This window comes from Oculina patagonica, chromosome 14, assembly GCF_052425735.1.
Source record: "Oculina patagonica isolate OP01 chromosome 14, crgOcupat, whole genome shotgun sequence".
NCBI lineage: Eukaryota > Metazoa > Cnidaria > Anthozoa > Scleractinia > Oculinidae > Oculina > Oculina patagonica.
Window position 1 is genome coordinate 23,156,547 of NC_135771.1, and position 19,349 is coordinate 23,175,895.

The 19,349-nt window shown below is 38.2% G+C and overlaps 3 protein-coding genes and 1 long non-coding RNA gene across 4 annotated transcripts; 2 read left to right on the forward strand and 2 right to left on the reverse strand.

Moving 5' to 3' along the window:
* Nucleotides 1-1,808: 1,808 nt before the first annotated feature.
* Nucleotides 1,809-4,425, reverse strand: LOC144637618 (uncharacterized). Its single transcript, XM_078496677.1, has 4 exons — nucleotides 4,405-4,425; nucleotides 3,396-3,673; nucleotides 2,910-2,944; nucleotides 1,809-2,718 (listed from the first exon to the last, which is right to left on the reverse strand). Exons 1-4 carry the CDS (start codon nucleotides 4,423-4,425, stop codon nucleotides 2,432-2,434), a joined length of 621 nt encoding a protein of 206 aa, XP_078352803.1. The 3' UTR covers nucleotides 1,809-2,431.
* LOC144639279 (uncharacterized) lies at nucleotides 3,524-7,736 on the reverse strand. The gene is made up of 4 exons (XR_013568102.1): nucleotides 7,491-7,736; nucleotides 5,883-5,978; nucleotides 4,551-4,661; nucleotides 3,524-3,673 (listed from the first exon to the last, which is right to left on the reverse strand). It is a non-coding gene; the product is annotated as an uncharacterized LOC144639279 (long non-coding RNA).
* A 278-nt stretch (nucleotides 7,737-8,014) lies between these two features.
* On the forward strand, nucleotides 8,015-12,400 carry LOC144639270 (uncharacterized). Its single transcript, XM_078498569.1, has 5 exons — nucleotides 8,015-8,284; nucleotides 10,080-10,202; nucleotides 11,147-11,267; nucleotides 11,692-11,978; nucleotides 12,240-12,400. Exons 3-5 carry the CDS (start codon nucleotides 11,213-11,215, stop codon nucleotides 12,279-12,281), a joined length of 384 nt encoding a protein of 127 aa, XP_078354695.1. The 5' UTR covers nucleotides 8,015-8,284; nucleotides 10,080-10,202; nucleotides 11,147-11,212; the 3' UTR covers nucleotides 12,282-12,400.
* A 1,810-nt stretch (nucleotides 12,401-14,210) lies between these two features.
* LOC144639271 (uncharacterized) lies at nucleotides 14,211-16,652 on the forward strand. The gene is made up of 4 exons (XM_078498570.1): nucleotides 14,211-14,405; nucleotides 15,373-15,498; nucleotides 15,920-16,204; nucleotides 16,465-16,652. Exons 2-4 carry the CDS (start codon nucleotides 15,444-15,446, stop codon nucleotides 16,473-16,475), a joined length of 351 nt encoding a protein of 116 aa, XP_078354696.1. The 5' UTR covers nucleotides 14,211-14,405; nucleotides 15,373-15,443; the 3' UTR covers nucleotides 16,476-16,652.
* Nucleotides 16,653-19,349: the final 2,697 nt, after the last annotated feature.

Consider the following 19,349-nt stretch of genomic DNA (forward strand, 5'->3'; position numbering starts at 1 on the left):
AGACCTATGCCATAAGAGACTTTTGGCGGGAAACGTACGATTGCAAAACAATACTTTCTCTGTAAAAAAAATGTCCTTTGACGTGTACTTAATAAGGCAATACGTAAGATTACCTAAGTTGTAATGACCCTTGCTTAAAACACTACATAAAGATCCGAACAAAAAAAGAAAATATATAACTATTAGGTTTCTTATAATCTTAGGTAAGATGATTTTGGCAAAGCCCACTTAGATTCAAAGACTATTCTATACCCCCAGATTGCTGTCTATACCAGATCAACTGTTAAGTCCTTTTCATGTGAAAATACTGAATAAATTAGAAAATGTTTCCTTCTGTGCTAATGAGCTTGTTGTGACACCTTTAAACAAAGGAGGCGAAAAAAATGTAGCTAAGAATTTGTCTTTGCTAATTGATTGTGTAAGAAATGCTAAGTTTGCATGAGACTGTAATTAATTTGAATTTGCGAAATCCTGGAGATTGGTATTGAATTAATAGTTTGTTTAACAGACACTGAATTGAATTTAATTTGACTCATTTAATAGCCAAAAAAAAAACGATTTTAGAAAGCCTCCTTTGTTAAAGGTGAAAAGAAATAATATTGTAGTCTCAAGTACCATCATACTGTTGATGTAATACAAAAAAAATATTCCTTGAAATTTTTTTAGTGTAAAAATAACAATAAAAATTGTGCTGCAACCCAAAAAAGTTGTAATCAGTAAGGATGAAGTAGCCGACAAAATGAATTTTAAGTATGAAAAGATCAAATAAAGGCCTAGAGCATGATGGACAGTGAAACTACAATGTATCTTACCGTGTAAAATAAAGAAAATATTTTCTTACCTACAAAATTCCTATTGAGGAGCTACTCAAATTTGGATGATAGCAATGAATTTTTTTTTTATGAAAGCATGAAACGTTTTGCCAAGCAAGCCAAGTTGAACTGAGTTTACATAAACAAATAAGTGGCTTCAGGAAGATTAAATTTAAGTTTTGGATTTGAAAAAAAGCGAATGGTCTTCGATAAAAAACAAAAGTAATAAAATTTGAGTGCTTATCGCGTATTCGCGATAATTTTTGGACACAAAACAAATGTGAAATATGTGAATAAACTAAGCAGATTTTACCTAAAGCACTGCACCAATTAATAATTTGTTTTAGTTTCTGGTTAAAGAAAATTTGATGGTTTTAGAACAATGTAACAGCAAATTAAACTTTGAGCCCTACATTTTTGTATTGTTTATGTTGAGAAAAATTTAAGAATGGTCTCAATTAATTTTAATTTGGCGATGAGTTATGGATAATTGGGCTAATGTTATGAATCAAAGAAATAGTTTTGGTTTCAAAACAAGACAATTTGAGAAAAATATGTGATAAAGCTACTGATCAGAAGGAATTTGTAAGCAAGCCACTTATTTTCAAATGAATGGCCCCCACACCACACACACTGGTCAGTGTATTACTCTGTTTATATAACTAGCCACATGTGCATCAAAGTAATATAATTCAAATCATGTGTTTTTAATGTTTTTTAGCCCCCTTTTTGGTTAGTTGTTTGGTTGGCAATTTAGTTTGGTTGCTTGGTTGGCTGGCTAGCTGTCTAGCTGGCTGGCTGATCGGCTGGCTGATCGGCTGGCTGGTTGGTCCGTGGGCTGGTTGGCTCGTGGCTTGTTGGCTGGCTGATTGGTTTGCTGGCCTGCTGGCTGGCTGGTTGGATGGCTGTCTGTCTTTTTGCTTAGTTGGCTGTCTGTCTGTCTGCCTGTTTGGCTGGCCGGCTGGCCGGCTGGCTGGTTGGTTGTCTGGTTGCTGCTTGACTGTCTGGTTGCTTGGTTGTCTGGCCGGTCAGCTGGTCGGTTGGTTGGCTGGTTGGCGGGCTAGTTAGTTAGCTGGCTGGCTGGTTAGTTGTTTGGTCAATTGGTTGGTTAGGTTGATTGGTCGGTCCGCTAAGTGGTTGGTTGGTTGGTGGGTCTGTCATTTAGTTTTTCGTTTAATTGTGTTAGTTGTGTCGGTTGGTTGGCTGGTAGGAAAGTGGGTGGGTGGGAAGTGGGGGGGGTTATTACCCAAAATAATAACAACTGTTATGAAGACCAGAGAATCTTTTTCACTTTGTGCACAAGTAGCTAGTAAATAAACAGTCAGTATTAGTGTTACATTGTAAAACAAATGTTTACCATGAGTAATCAAAGAATTTTTGGTCCAATTTGGTACAAAGGAGCATCACTAAGCTGTTAATTTGTTGAACGTCTGTAAAGAGGAAATGCTGAATAGTTATTCTAATGGTTCAATTCATGGTAAACACTTGTCAGTGAACAGTCTTTTGGTATAATATTACCTTAACATATACATTACACAAACGGTATTTACAGTTCAGCAAAAGTTCTTGATCATTCAAGGCTTGCTGTGTCCTCTGTCCTCTGTCCTTAGTCCTCTGTGCTAGGTCCTCTGTGCTGGGTCCTCTGTCCTGGGTCCTCTGTCCTTGGTCCTCTGTCCTGTGTCCTCTGTGCTGGGTCCTCTGTCCTGGGTCCTCTGTGCTGGTTCCTCAGTGCTGGGTCCTCTGTGCTGGGTCCACTGTCCTGGGTTCTCTGTACTGGGTCCTCTGTCCTGGGTCCTCTGTGCTGGGTCCACTGTCCTGGGCTCTCTGTACTGGGTCCACTGTCCTGGGCTCTCTGTACTGGGTCCTCTGTCCTGGGCTTTCTGAGCTGGGTACTCTGTGCTGGGTCCTAATAAATAAATAAAAAAATAAAAACAATCTTTAAAGAGGAAGCGCCTGTCACATAAATGCGTGGTTTACAGGGAGGTCCTCCATAGAAATAAAAAAAGTATTAAAATCTAAATATAGGAAGTACAAATGTCACAGATCTAAAATAATTATAAAATATACAATTTAATTGAAACTACTAAAACTACCTACCGCTGGGTCCTCTGTCCTGGGTTTCTATCCTGGGTCTCTACATTGGGTCCTCAGTGGGCCTGGGTCCTCTGTCCAGGTTCCTCTGTGCTAGGTCCCCTGTGCTGGGTCTTCTGTGCTGGGTTCCCTGTGCTGGGTCCTCTGTCCTGGGTCCCCTGTACTGGGACCTCTGTGCTGGGCTCTCTGAGCTGGGTCCTTTGTGCTGGGCTCTCTGAGCTGGGTCCTTTGTGCTGCGTCTCTGTGCTTGGTCCTCTATGCTGGGTCCAGTGTCCTGGAATCTCTGTGCTGGGTCCACTGTCCTGGGACCTCTATGCTGGGTCCACTGTCCTGGAACCTCTGTGCTGGGTCCACTGTCCTGGGACCTCTATGCTGGGTCCAGTGTCCTGGGATCTCTGTGCTGGGTTCCCCGTGCTGGGTCCTCTATGCTTGGGACCTCTGTGCTGGGTCCACTGACCTGGGATCTCTGTGCTGGGTCCACTGTCCTGGGACCTCTGTGCTGGGTCCCCTGTGCTGGGTCCTCTATGCTGGGTCCAGTGTCCTGGGACCTCTGTGCTGGGTCCACTGTCCTGGGACCTCTGTGCTGGGTCCCCTGTGCTGGGTCCTCTATGCTGGGTCCAGTGTCCTGGGACCTCTGTGCTGGGTCCACTGTCCTGGGACCTCTGTGCTGGGTCCCCTGTGCTGGGACCTCTATGCTGGGTCCAGTGTCCTGGGACCTTTGTGCTGGGTCCACAGTCTTCTGTGCTAACTTCCAGTCTCTGCCAACAAGTCTGCGAAACCAATAATTAACAAGTGTGGTAAGTATTTTTACCTAGGTCCAAACCTTGAAATGCTTTGCTGACAGGGTTTGTGGTAAGCATTTGATTCCAGGTAGCTATTGAATGTACGTAGACTTGTTTATTTACACAAAATCATGCTTTGTGTCGACATAACCAACATTTCCTCAGGCAGTATGGTAGATGTAATCATGCGTCCTATAAAATGTTATTTTGCCAGGAGGGATAACCAATAATCAAACTGTAATTTGCCAAATAATTTTTCATTTTTCAATGCGAAATGAATTTCCTTGCTGTGTCACTGAAGCAATTTCATAGATCTGGAGGAAAATTAAATATTTGCAAGGCAAGCAAGAATGCGCCAAAACCTGTAAGGATTACGTCAGTGGTAGGGAACTTACCACTGTGCTTAAGATAGCTGTTAGTAGTGGATGCTGTAAGTCTTGGATGATGTGACTCAAGTGACTACTTTCCTAGTCCTTCAATTGTGGTGCAAAACGAAAAACAAAACAGCCATTCATGCTCGCACATGTCCATGTCAGGCTTTTAGCCAGGATTTAAAAAATTGGAATCCAAAATTTTTATCAGGCCTGACTGAGGAGCATGCAAGGTGTTTTTCTGCAGTTCTGAGTGCATAGGAATCTAAAAATTTCCAAATTTGCTAAAAAAAATTATGTATACAGTTATTCATATTAATTTTGTCCATAGGACTCCTGGACTCCCACCTGGCTAAAAGCCTGGTCCATGTCGAGAGTTAAACCTTAACAGTGCAGTTTTATGTTTTGTTACACATCTTGTTAATATTTTTCATTCTCTTTCATAGTCTTCATGTAACTAACAAAAGCAATTACATAAAAGATTAAAAACTCACCACATCATTAAATGCATGGTGTTAATCTTCCATCTGGTTTGGTGTGTGTTGGTCTGTTGTCTTCAGGTGAATATTAATGGACTCTTCTTCTTGACGTCAGTAATGCAGGTCCTTGAAGATAAAATGCATAGTCTTTAGTTAGTATGTTCTATTGTTTAACCATGTTTATTACATGTAAGTTGTATAGGCTTTAGCTACTTTTAGTGGTGCCGCGCTCTATAGGGAAAACAACTGTCTAAATGTACGCCCAAAATGGCGTAAACAAAAGTAGTACTACGCGAGTGATACAGTTATTAATTTTAATGCTGCCCTTACTAACAAATAAAAGGTAACCGCAAGCAAACCGGAGTGGAACTAACCGCAAGCAAACCGGAGTGGAACTAACCGCAAGCAAACTGGAGTGGAACTAACTGCAAGCACACAAAATTGAAACATTTTTATCGTTTTTAGACAGATTTTGGACCCGCAATAAAATTTATCATTTAGCGCGTGCATTTAGGCAGTTGTTCCCTATACAGTACAGCACCACTAAAAGTAACTAAAGCCAGTTGTATATGGATCAGAGCAGTAGTGTATCAGCTCTCCTAAGCTTGTAATTCTTAAGGTCTTTAGTGTAACAGTTGTTATTTTTGGGGGGCTATGAGCAGGGACATTTTTTCCTGTTTTTTGTTCTGTTGCTCTCTTGATGTGTAGCCAGTTATTCATGTGAGACTTTATGAGAGCTGCTACCAGAAACCCATAGGAGTTGAAAAGTGTTACGCGCGCACACAGCATTTGAATATTCATTTTGCTAAGTACCATTTTGGAAAAAAAAAGAATTTGTACGAGAATGGTTTATACATGTTTACAATGACATATGCAACATAATTTTTGGTTTTGCAGTAAGTTGCTTGAATTTCGAGCTAAAATGCCATAAATTTCTTACAGAAACTGAAGAAAATCATTAAGTGTAAAACAGCGAAGTTCTCCAGACTACCTATGTTTTATGCCACGATTTCCTGTTGACTTACACATGTAGTGCCTTGGGACTATAACTATTACTGTACACCTACATGTACATGTATGGAAGGTAAAGTGTCCAGTCCATTAATTAGCAGAGGTTGAACTTTACTGTCTATGATCTACCTATATTTTGTACAGTTAACTACCACCTTGCGGGTCATCTGATCGTGTGCAAAATTATGTCATAATCATGTGTAAAATTATGTACAGCATGGGATGCGCAATGTTATACTGAGGAATGACCTTAAATACATGTACTTTAGTTAATTTCTTATCACATGTAATGTCACACTAAATGGGGCCATCAAAAAATATACATATCAAACTCACCATGTCCATGTGAAGTCTGGTTATAATCCTCCATGTGGTTTGGTCTGTTTTGGTGTGTTCTTCTGATGCCCTCCTCTGGTAAGGAATATAGGATTCCTAAAGATAAAAGATGTAGTACAAGTGTAAGGTCTACATTCAACCGATTGGCTTTAATTATACATGTGTTTTAGTACAGTTCATTTTTAGCAAAGCTATTTTTATTTGGATTATTATTATTATTATTATTATTATTATTATTATTATTATTATTATTATTATTATTATTATTATTATTATTATTATAAGGCAAACAGCGTTGCCTTCACTCTTGCTTACCGACTTAACATTGTTCAAAATTGAATTGGGGCATATACAAAAAAATTTGGTGACACATTCAATTTTTCTATATTGGTTTTTTTACCAAACAAACCATAGTGGGAAAAATTATAGTACCGGTATGTCAGTCCGTAAACAGAAAAACTGTACCATTGGTCTTGAGCACAGCCCTTGGGATATGACTTTAAGTTATACTCAAAACCTCAGGCACAGTTTTTCCCAGTACGGACCTCCTAGCCAGCAAATAACATAGTTGACTCCGGTGTTTCGTTTTTCGCCAACTGTCAGTTAATAGAAACCCTTGGTCTTGGCATGCACTTTAAAGTATTTTTGCGCTGAAAATGTGACAAATTTGTTCCAAATGTCACAGAGGGAAAAAACCATTTCATTTCTTTTGTTCTCATTGTACGTAATACCATAAAATCCCAGTTATAAGCCCCCACCCTTATAAGCCGCCCTTGGCAATAGGCCCATGTACCAGGAAACAAATACATTGATCAGGTTATACCTTCGCCCCCCCCCCCTATGTTATACCTTCGCACCTCCCCCCCCCTATGCTTTATTATATGACTGGTTGACTTAAAAATGTCTTTTGATCAACACAACATAATTTTATACAGAACTTTATACGTATATGCTACGAAGCTGTATAAGCCCAGGGCTTATAACCAGGATTTATGGCATACCTTATTGTTACTAATTTTTGCAGAAACTTAATTTCGCGAAAATGGAACAGGTATATTTCGCAGAACTGTGATCTGGCCAAAAATACGTAATAAATTAACATAAAATATACAATAGAAAACATTTAAAATAACTTTTTGCGGGTCTACAATTTCATGATTTAAAAAAAAATGGCTAAAATTGCAAAAATTAAGTCCCGCCAAAATAAGTAACAATAAGGTAGCGGGAAAAAAGTACATGGGGGGGGAGGGGGGAGAGGGGGGTTAAGTTGCTAATGATGGAGAACTGGGAAGGGAGAGTAGGGGTAGAAAATGTAATTTAAGACAATGCTAAATTCCAAAAGTACATTCGTTTAACTTTGGACGGTAGTTCATTGAAATGTATTTTTAGAGGTTTTCTACAGAGTTTCGCCAAAGTTTGTCAGTGTTGTTGCCTTTTTATACAAGCACGTGTTTAATAATTAAAAACAGAAGCTTACAGACATTCAGTGTTATATTTAAGCTTTCATTTAGTTCATTTTTCGTACATAAGCACAAAATTAAGTTCCCAAGAATCATTTTTCTAGTGCATTTAAACTCTGTGAGGTATATAAACGCTGTTATTACTCACCACCAAAACCTTGAAGGTTGGCGCAGTGAGCTTCAAACATCATGCTGTTAAAACCAAGTTGAGCTGCACAAAACAGAACACCTGGCTTGCCATTCTGTCCGAACTTAACATAACAGACGTTATAATCTCACCAAAGGGCTTTATAAGACATCAAAACTGTACTCCACAGTCGATAAATCGCTGTAAATGGTTGGAAAATTTCAAAATGTCCGCCATCTTTGTTTTCTGCTTTCATCGGCACCAGGCTTTCACGCGGTCATAACTTGGTATGGGGGTTGCGGGGGGGGGGGGGTATAGGGGCGCGAAGTCATTCCGGTGGGGTGAGTAAAGAAGAAACAGAAGGTTAAAAATCCTTTAGCAAATTAATCGTTGATCAAACCTTTTAAAAACTGATCCTCGTTGTTTTGATCTGATGTGCATTTCCAAGTACGATTTATAGTAAACCTAGCTTGGTACTTTTATTTTTATATTTGGTATTTTGTTTCTTTTTGGCCGCTTTAGCCGCCAGGATCAGTTTGCCGTCTATTTTTTTACGTTTTATTTTTTTTTACTTTGAATAGCTTGTAGAAACGACCCTGATGGGGTAGGAGGCGTGACACCTTTCACCATTAACTGTGACACAGCGACTGACAAGAACAATGTTGGCGTGACAGTAATCAGTCACGACAGTAAAAACATTTCGCACTTGACAGGATGTTGCAAGGGAGGCTTTTATAAACGTGACAATCTTCATTTCTGGGAAACCTAACGGCACAGGAACGGCCAAATCTTCCCAGTCGGGAACAGATTATCAAGTACGAATGTTAGTTATCACTCAATGCTATTACTCAACGGTGTGATGTATGGCTGGTGGGTGTCACGTGATGGGTACATGATGACGTATTGAAGAGGAAGTAAATCCAACTTTCCTTACTAGTACGCATGTGGGGTTTTCCACAAGTTGCTCGGCAACTTTTTGGCAACTTTTCAAGATTCGAGCAACTTTTTCTCCTTCAAGCAACTTTTTTCCTCTCGAGCAACTTGTTGCATTTTGGGCAATTTCCAGATCGAAGATCTCCGAAGGTTATCCGAGTGTTGTTTATAGGCAATACAAACGTTTCCGAAGATTTACGAAGTTCGACGAAGAATTCCGAGGAACATCTGAATACGTTTCAACTTCCTGCTCTTTCTGAATTTAAACATTACAAAACTCGTCAGCAAACACGACGTCATCGATATCTTCACGATTTTTCTCAGTTAAAGAAATACTTGTTATTTAACAAATTTTCCCCTTAATACTTTATTAAGATACTTCTTTTGCCGTGTAATTGCATAAAACTGCTAAGAAATCTTACCCTCAAAGGAAAATTAGCATATATTTAGAGAAATTCTCCTGACTCAGAAGCAGCGTTTTTTTTGGAGCAACTTTCGAGCAACTTTTGTTATCAGAAGCAACTTTTTTGGATTTTTGGAGCAACTTTTGAGCAACGTTTTGAGAAATTACGGGCAACTTTTTGGGAAATCTTCAGCAACTTGTGGAAAGCCCTAAGCGCATGCGGGGAAACTGGCACTGTCCTAATTACATTTTCGTCCACAAAGGCCACGGTCCTTCTGGTCAGCACCAGGGTCCCTGGTGCTGACCAGAAAAATCGCGGCCTCTGGGGACGAGAATGTGCTGATATCATACGTCTTGTATAGATGCAACTGCTTTACTCGCGCCACGTAAGATACCAACAAATTTCATTTTCGCTAAAACAGCTGCATTTGGAGAATCCAAGAACATCAACATGGCGTGCACATTCCAAAAAAGCTGAAGTGTTACGGAGTTACAAGCAAACAAACCAGATCACGTCTCTTACTCCGACTGACTTAGTAACATTTGCAGTTTTTTTACAATATATCAGAGTAGAAAATATAACCAATTTTCCTTCGTGTTCTGAAAAGTAGTTATTCTAAACAACAATTTTTCTTTATACATGGAGAGTGATCATTTCAGATATTTAACAGTCAACCATTTTCGTTGCCTAACCAGTATTGGGTAAACAAAGGACGCCATATGAGCACCATTTCATTAAAACATTGCCTGTTTTAAGGAAAACGTTTACGTCACTCTTATTTGACATTGAGTACTTTCCTTCTTTACTAAGTATTTCTTAATGGTTACGTTGTATGTTTTAGAAATTCAAGTGTAGTCCAAAATGTTTTTAGTTGCAGTTTATTATCTAGGCAACAGCAGAAAATTTATTGGGCTTCCCCCCTTTGGTAGACTGTGTCGTCCTTTGTTTATATTTGCAAGCTTTGAGCGTAGTTTTTTGTTCAACAATTGAATAAACATGTATAAAAGAATGGCTGTTGATTTTCACGCTCTCTATGGCTAGTCGTAGGTTGCTTGAAACTTTTATGACGAGTAAAATTTTCTATTTTTTTGTTCAACGAAATTTGTTCACTAATTAAATATTGAGAAGGCCACCCTAGTTAAATGCAATTGAGCATGCGATGTGTTTGAGATCTCCTGGCGCCAAATGGTCTGAGCTGTTATAGCGTGAGCGTCAACAATACTTTTCCTAATTTCAAGCTATGGATTTCATGTTCTATATTTTACATAATTAGGACATTTGAAAGGACGAGAAGCACGGAACGCATTGAGTTCTTCAAAAAGACCAAACCAAGAGGAGATCACGGAAGAGTGAACGGACTTCAAAGAGAAAAACTTACAGAAGAGACGCCATTGTAGTAAGTTAAAGTTGTAACTAGATTACAATATTAGGGAAAGGGTGAATAGATGTACACAAATCCGCCGATCCGGATTTTTTTGGCCAAATCCGTAAATCCGCCACTGTTTTCGTTCAAATCCGAATCCGCAAAACTTGAAAACTTTGTGTGGTGTAGTTCCACTCTTTTAAGACGATTTGTTTTATTGCTCGTTTTTGTAACAATTTCGTCAACATACCGACAAAGCTAGACCGACCAATGCGAACTGAGCTTCGTTTTAGTATCCACGTAATTAGAGCTTCCTGACATGAAGAGTCCGGAATCCGCCTTAAAATTTCTCAGTTAATCCGCGATCCCGTATTTTTTAGGTACAGGAATTTGCTCGATATGCGATGTATCGCAAAAATCCGTAATCCGGGCGCGTTTTTAGGCCCAATACGTCGATCCGCGAGCCCTTTCATCGCCTTCATCAAACAGATAGCGGATAGGCGAAAAAGAGCAAGTAGCGAATAGAATGACGACAAAGCAACGTGTATAATTGCACATCCGTATAAAAACCGAATTTCTAAGTGTTATATAATTTTATGATTTTCAGGCGTTATCGTTTAAATTTAGCTGCGATCGTGTTTGAGGTAGAACCGCACCTATCTTTTGTTGGTATTTGCTTGTTTTTGTTTCTATAATTTCGTTACTCATTCCGTGGTTTTACGGATACTTTTGTAGGGATATTTATCTTTAAATAAAACCATGGAATAGGGGAATCTTTATACCACTACAATCTATAATCAGATATATAATCTAGTTGCAAAATGGGGCCCTACAGTGTTATACCATCCTAGTAATACGAAATAGTACAGTGTAATGACGTGCTATATTTTGTTTGTCACTGACCTTATATGGTCAAATGACGTAATAGTGTAATAATAAATATAATTAATATTAATAACATGCTTATTATTCCACAGTCCTGCGAGATATCCATTCAGTACCTCAGACGGAACACACTCATCACCGAACAACTTCGACTAAAAATGAAGTACTTTCTTGTCCTTTGTGCCGTTTTCTTCTGCTGGACCTTTGTCTCTGGTAAGGTCGTAGTTAGTCAATTCTGCCACTTTGTGTGTGTTTTTTTAACTTCGGAGAAAAAGCATAAATTTTTCCAAAGCATGAACGTACCGCATTTAAATAAAAACTTGAAGACGACCGTAATCTGTGATCAGTGAATCATCATTACTTTGCTTTTTATCCCCGCGCGGATTTGCAGAGTAGCTTATACAGCTAGTATCTCCGAGCATTTCACAGTACACAGCCCAATGACAAAGACCAGACCACAACACAGGGAACTCCACACCCTACGCGCCCTTTAGTGAATAACTAAACGACGAGTGAAGGAAATCTCAATGCAATCTCAATTTCCCCAGTCCCTTGGCACTTCGTGAAATCGAGGTTCCACTGTACTTGTAAACAACACATGCGCCTTAACTGAGCTATTTTTTTCCTTTTATTTTAGCTGGCAGCATCAAGTGTTATGTTTGTATTGGTACTGACGATGAATGTGCAAAGGATAAACTGGTAGCAGACAAAGCTAAATACTTGGTGACATGTCCCTTCTTATCAATGGATCGCTGCATTACGGCCTGGGCTAAAAAAGATGACATAACATCACTGGTGAAGTTGTGCTCCACGAAATCACAGTGTGATGTTGTCAAAAAGAGCTGTGATGAAATGACAGATGGACAATGTGCTGTCAACTGCTGTGATACTGACGAGTGTAACGCGGGCTCGATTGGATTGCCAGTGAGAAAAAAACTTTTATTTTTCTTCAGTAGAATAACGCAGTGACCGACTGTTAGGCAAACTCGCAATGTGATTGGCTACGCATGCGCGTAATTTTCGATAGATTGCCTTTGGAGCGCGCAAAATCACAAACCAAAACTATAAATAATAAAACTATAAATAAAATAAATGAACCCTCTCTTTTTTACATGAGCCTTTCCTCGCACACAACTCCCCACTTAATCTGCAACAGCGTTTAGTTCTTTTTTTTTTCCTTCACAGATTCCAAGTAGCAATCCAGCAATGAAGGACTCATCGGTTTGAATCAATTCAAGAAACTTGATAGCAGTTAAGGTGGAAACAAGCTAGGACACAAGATACTAGAAATATGGACGTAAAATAAAACACAAAATACATTCTGTAAGTTAAAAATAATAAAGAAAAGAAGCAATGAACACAAGCCGTTTGTTTGATGTAACGGGGATAGTTAAAACACCGCTAACCTAATTTTTCAAGGTTGGCTCTTACATAAACAAAAATTTAGGCTATTTAGGTTCTTATTTTCTGATCATGAAGAAAAATTTACATTGTTGCTAATAGAATTCATAGCTTTACTCTTTCTATGTTTATTTATGTGAATGCTCAAAAATAATATTTTATGATTTTCAGCAATGGCAGTTCAGTTGCAACTGGAGTGATAAGGCTTCTAGGTTAGGTACTTCCGATGAGGATCCAGAATGTTGATTTATCTTAGTTTCCCAAAACTAAACATTTTGAATCAGTTTTCGAAAATAAGAACCTGTTACCAAATTTTAGGCTGAATAGGTACTTATAAAAAGGGGTCTAATTGGCAAATCTTAAATGGTAGGTTCTTCCTCGCGGGTTTTAACTGTATTTCCACTCCCCCCTGGATGGGATGCCAGTCCATCGCAGGGCCGAGTACCCCAGTATTAGTTCGCCTGTACCCATTTATAAACCGGGGCGAAGAGAGGCACTATGAGAGAAAAGTTTCCTGCCCAAAGATAGAAAACAGTGACCCTGGCCAGGGGAACGAAGACCGCTCTATTAGGAGTTAAGCGCGCTAACCAAATTAGGCCACCGCGCCTTCCTCATCGCGATTCCTTAAAGAAGCATTTAAAACATGGCGTCTTTTTGTGCTAAATACTGCACATTCGCCACCAACCCACACTGTTTTTGCGCTATTCCGTTCTCCCTTAAAACGAAAGAAAATACATCATTTCTGAGAACGAGGTTGCTGAAAGTGTTTTGTTGTCGGTTGAGCGAAGCGAAAAACAATAATATGACGTTGATAGGCGTTTATGTTAAGAAATGTTAACAAAACTCCAATATAATTCATATCTGTAAAATTTAAATTATACGCCTGCGACGCAAATGATTTCACATGTCTTGAGAACAGCGGTTTGTTGACCAAAATCCCATCTTTCCGTAAAACAGCTTCATTTTAGTGACGCCAGGAACTCTTATCAGTATTGCGTGCAGATTCTAAGAAAGCTGAAGTGTTACGGAGTTACAAGCAAACAAACCAGATCACGTCTCTTACTCCGATTGACTTAGTAACATTTGCAGTTTTTTTTACAATATATCAGAGTAGAAAATATAACCAATTTTCCTTCGGTTTCTAAAAAGTAGTTATTCTAAACAACAATTTTTTTTATACATGGAGGGTGATAATTTCAGATATCTAATTGTCAATCATTTTCGTTACCTAACCAGTATTGGGTAAACTTTTGGCGCCATATATACGAGCACCATTTTCTTAAAACATTGCGTGTTTTAAGTAAAACGTTTACTTAAAACGTCACTCTTATTTGACATTGAGTACTTTCCTTCTTTACTAAGTATTTTTTAATGGTTACGTTGTATGTCTTAGAAATTCAAGTGTCGTCCAAAATGTTTTTAGTTGCAGTTTATTATCCAGGCAACAACTGAAAATTTTCTTGGGCTTCCCCCCTTTGGTAGACTGTGTCGTCTTTTGTTTATATTTGCAAGCTTTGAGCGTAGTTTTTTGTTCAACAATTGAATTAAACATGTATAAAAGAATGGCTGTTGATTTTCACGCTCTCTATGGCTAGTCGTAGGTTGCTTGAAATTTTTATGACGAGTAAAATTTTATATTTTTTTGCTCAACGAAATTTGTTCACTAAGTAAATATTGAGAAGGCCACCCTAGTTAAATACAAGTGAGCATGCGCTGTGTTTGAGATCTCCTGGCGCCAGAAAGTCTGCGCTGTTATAGCGTGAGCGTGAACAACACTTTTCCTAATTTGAAGCTATGGATTTCATGTTCTATATTTTACATAATTAGGACATTTGAAAGGACGAGAAGCAGGGAACGCATTGAGTTCTTCAAAGAGACCAAACCAAGAGGAGATCACGGGAGAGTGATCGGACTTCAAAGAGAAAACCTTACAGAAGAGAAGCCATTTTAGTAAGCTATAGTTGTAACTAGACTACAATATTAACGGAGACGGTGAATAGATGTACACAAATCCGCCGATCCGGATTTTTTTTGGTCAAATCCGTAAATCCGCCACTATTTTCGTTCAAATCCGAATCCGCAAAACTTGAAAACTTTGTGTGGTGTAGTTCCACTCTTTTAAGAAGATTCGTTTTATTGCTCGTTTTTGTAACAATTTCGTCAACATACCGACAAAGCTAGACCGACCAAAGCGATCTGAGCTTCGTTTTAGTATCCACGTAATTAGAGCTTCCTGACACGAAGAGTCCGGAATCCGGAATCCGGAATCCGCGATCCAATATTTTTGAGGTCCGGGGATTTGCTCGATATGAGATATCGATGTATCGCAAACTGAAATCCGCAATCCGGGCGCGTTTTTAGGCCCAATACGTCGATCTGCGAGCCTTTTCATCCCCCTCATTAAACAGATAGCAGATATGTGAAAAAGAGCAAGTAGCGAATAGAATGACGACAAAGCAACGTGTATAATTGGACCCGAAAACATGCGTATTCGGGCCGAATTTCTAAATTTTATATAATTTTACGATTTTAAGGCATGATCGTTTAAATTTTGCGGCGATCGTGTTTAAAAATTTGAGGTAGATTCACATCTATCTTTTGCAACGTTAAATGCTTCGCGGTTGATATTTGTATGTTTTTGTTTTTATAATTTCTTTACAGTCAAAATTAATACATACACTCATTCCATGTTTTTACAGAAACTTTTCTTTAAAACCATGGAATAGGTGCATTTTTTTACCACTACAATAATTTTTCCCGTCTATAATCTTGTTGCAAAATGGGGCCCTACAGTGTAAAACGAAATAGTACAGTGTAATGACGTGTTATATTTTGTCACTGACCTTATATGGTCAAATGACGTAATAGTGTTTTAATAAATATTAATAATATTAATAACATGCTAATTATCCCACAGTCCTGCGAGATATCCATTCAGTACCTCAGACGGAACACACTCATCACCGAACAACTTCGACTAAAAAATAAATGAAGTACTTTCTTGTCCTTTTTGCCGTTTTCTTCTGCTGGACCTTTGTCTCTGGTAAGGTCGTAGTTAGTCAATTCTGCCATTTTGTGTGTCTTTTTTTAACTTCGGAGGTAAAAGCATAAATTTTTCCAAAGCATGAACGTACCGCATTTAAATAAAAACTTGAAGACGACCGTAATCTGTGATCAGTGAATCATCATTACTTTGCTTTTTACCCCCGCGCGGAATTGCAGAGTAGCTAATACAGCTAGTATCTCCGAGCATTTCACAGTACACAGCCCAATGGACAAAAACAAGACCACAACACAGGGAACTCCACACCCTAAGCGCCCTTTAGTGAATAACTAAACGACGAGTGAAGGAAATCTCAATGCAATCTCAATTTCCCCAGTCCCTTGGCACTTCGTGAAATCGAGGTTCCACTGTACTTGTCAACAACACATGCGCCTTAAGCTATTTTTCCCTTTTATTTCAGCTGGCAGCACCAAGTGTTATGCTTGTACCGGTACTCTCGCTGAATGCGCAAAGGATAAACTGGTAGCAGACAAAGCTAAATACTTGGTGACATGTCCATTATCAAAGGATCGCTGCATTACGGTCTCATGGGTTACACATTTTGGCAAAATTTCAGAGTGGAAGTCCTGCCTCACGAAATCAGAGTGTGCTGCTTACAAAAGGGCCTGTGAACACATACCAGATGTACCATGTGCTGTCAACTGCTGTGTTACTGACGAGTGTAACGCGGGCTCACCTGGATTGAGTGAGAAAAATTTCTAACTTTCTTTAGTAGCATAACGCAGTGACTGACTGTTAGGTAAACTCGCAATGTGATTGGCTACGCATGCGCGTAATTTTCGATAGATTGCCTTTGGAGCGCGCAAAATCACAAACCAAAACTATAAATAATAAAACTATAAATAAAATAAATGAACCCTCTCTTTTTTACATGAGCCTTTCTTCGCACACAACTCCCCACTCAATCTGCAACAGCGTTCAGTTCTTTTTTTATTTCCTCCACAGATTCCAAGTAGCAATCAGGCAATGAAGGACTCATCGGTTTGAATTAATTCAAGAAACTTGATAACAGTTAACAGGTTAACTGGTTAAGGTAGAATCAAGCTAGGACACAAGATACAAGAAATATGGACGTAAATTAAAACACAAAATACATTCTGTAAGTTAAAAATAATAAAGAAAAGAAGCAATGAACACAAGGCATTTGCTTGAAGTAGCGGGGATAGTTAAATCACCGGTACCTCGAATTCCAAAGGTAGATAGGAAGGTTAAGTCTGAGGTGCCAAGTGGCCCATACCGCCAGAGCTTTATATCCGGTTTCTGTAGCATTAAGCGACTAGGAGTAGTTCTACTTCCCCCTGGATTGAATGCTAGTCCATCGCAGGGCCGATTACCCCAGTATTATGTCGCCGATACCCATTTATACACCGGGGAGGAGAGAGGCACTAGCGCACTATGAGAGGAAAGTGTCCTGCCCAAGAACACAACACAGTGACCCTGGCCAGGGCTCGAATCCCTGTTTTAGGCCACCGCGCCTTCCACGCGTTTCCTGAAAGAAGCATTTAAAACATCTCGTCTTTTTGTGCTAAATACTGCACATTCGCCACCAGCCTACACTGCTTTTGCGCTATCGTGTTCTGCCTTAAAACGCACAAAAACTATCAGCTCTGACAAGGAGCTCGAGGTTGCTGAAAGCTTGTTGTCAGCCAAGCGAAGAACAATAATGCTACGTCGACAGTCGTTTATTATCCTCGGCTTAGCGAGCAACCATAAATGAACGTAAAGTAAAAGAGTTCATTTCTTGATATGAACTTTTAGTTCCTTTTTAAAATTGAGAATATATTGTTTATATCGTAAAATTCTCTAGAGGCAAGGAGAATATTCATCTTGTTTTCTGACGCCTGCTTCAATAATTTTCTTTATTCCTTTTAACGAACGCTTTCAGCAGCTATTACGAGTCGTATTGTATTTTAATTTGAAAAATAAAATTCATAAAGATGAAAAACTTGTACAAATTTATTTCGCTCTTTCCACTGATTAAACATCAATTAGTGGGATGCAAACCATCTACCGTAATCTATCTGGCAACAAAGAAAAGTTTGGACACTTGATGCTAGATCTACACTGAAAATGAAATTCTCCACGAGTTGTTTTTAAACGTTTTTTTTTTTTCAGTCGGTATATACGAAGATGTATCATTGATTGTATAGCCAAAAATTCAGTCTTTATGAAAATAAATATAAAGGATGAGCATTTCAAAGCACTTTGCAGATACTTTAATATCTTAAAGATTTTTAGAACTTAAAATTTACATATGGGGATTGAAATTGGAATTAAAGTCTTCGCGCTCTTGTAATTATAAAGTGTGTCTGAAAGCCTAAAATACTAAGAGTGCTCCATTCGTATTGAATATTAATTTAAGAATAATGTTCCTGGATTCGAGAGCGCTAATAACACACAAACATCTTTGCATTTTTTTTTCGTTTTTAGATTCTTAATTCCGCGAACAAGTTAAAAGAGTAAAATTGTAGACAGTAAAAATTGTAGTCTTATTTAAAGTTTTCCAACAATTGTTTTTCTTTGCTTTTTTTACAAACGCTGCAGCTGCAAGCTAAATTAAGCCACATTTTTTTTTGTCATCATTCCAAATAACAGTAAAATGTTAAGTAAACTCAAATATACCGGTAACGTATATCTTAAGACCTCTTTATAGTCTTTCAATTAAAAAATGTTTTGACGGGTTCATACACAAGAATAATAATTTAGCTTTCAGCCATGCGTATTGAATATTTGAAACTAAAACACAGCCTTCCACCCAACCTAAGGTGTTCAAAAAGTGTGGATGGAACTGTTTCCAAATGTAACGAAAACTCTAATAATAAGTCCTAGAGAGACAGATTCTGCGAAGAAATAAGTATTAAGTTATATACATTCAACTAACTCGATGAATTTATACGGGAACTTTAGTCGAAACTGACTTCTTAATGCCTTTTAATTACAAAATGACTTGAGGCTTTTATGCATCCGTTATAATTAAGCCAAGCCATTCGAATTAAATAATTAAAAGTAGAAGACGTCAATTTTCCCGCATGTTTTGTTTGCATCCTTTGAGAGTAACATTCTTGGAAATTCCGTGTAAAAAGAATTGTAGTCTTGTTGTTAGAAGTTTTTTCTTTCGTTTCATCAAATGCTTCGGCATGTGATGCAAGCAAAATCATACTTATTTTGTTAACACTCTAAAGGAATATTAAAATATTAAGGTTGTTTTTTTTACCGTCCCAGGCGTAATTAAGACATTAAACGTGAACATTGAAACTGTTTTCCTTGTTGTGAGCGCTGTATATTTTTTTGATCCGTTCTTAGAAAAAAATCTACTTTCACTGACAAGAAAAAGAGAAAAATAATTTTACAATTTAAAAGAATAATTACAACGGTTTATCTTTCTGTTTTTCCAAGAAACTGTCCACTCATTTTAACTTAAGGTCGTATTTCGTCAAACTCAACTCATGAATGTTTAACATTAACCGTAAAAGATAAATAAACATTACTAACAGATCCAAGTTAAATACCAACGACAAACGTATTAACAAAAACATGTCATTTAATAGACTCAACTGCAATGCAATAGTTTCTTGCGAAAATTGAAGTTAACTTTTATAATTACGCAAAACACTTTGCAGTATAAGCTAGTGTTGACATAGCTTGTTGAATTTAATAGTACTTGTAGAGTTTAATAACTTGTAGTTTAAATAGCATTCATAAAACCTGTCAATCGAAATTGACAATATAGCTGACTTATTCAGACGTTTTTCATTGTTAAAAGACCAGACGAACAATTATTTGCAACTCTTTTCAAATCCTTCATTACATGAACAAGATAAGACTGAAAA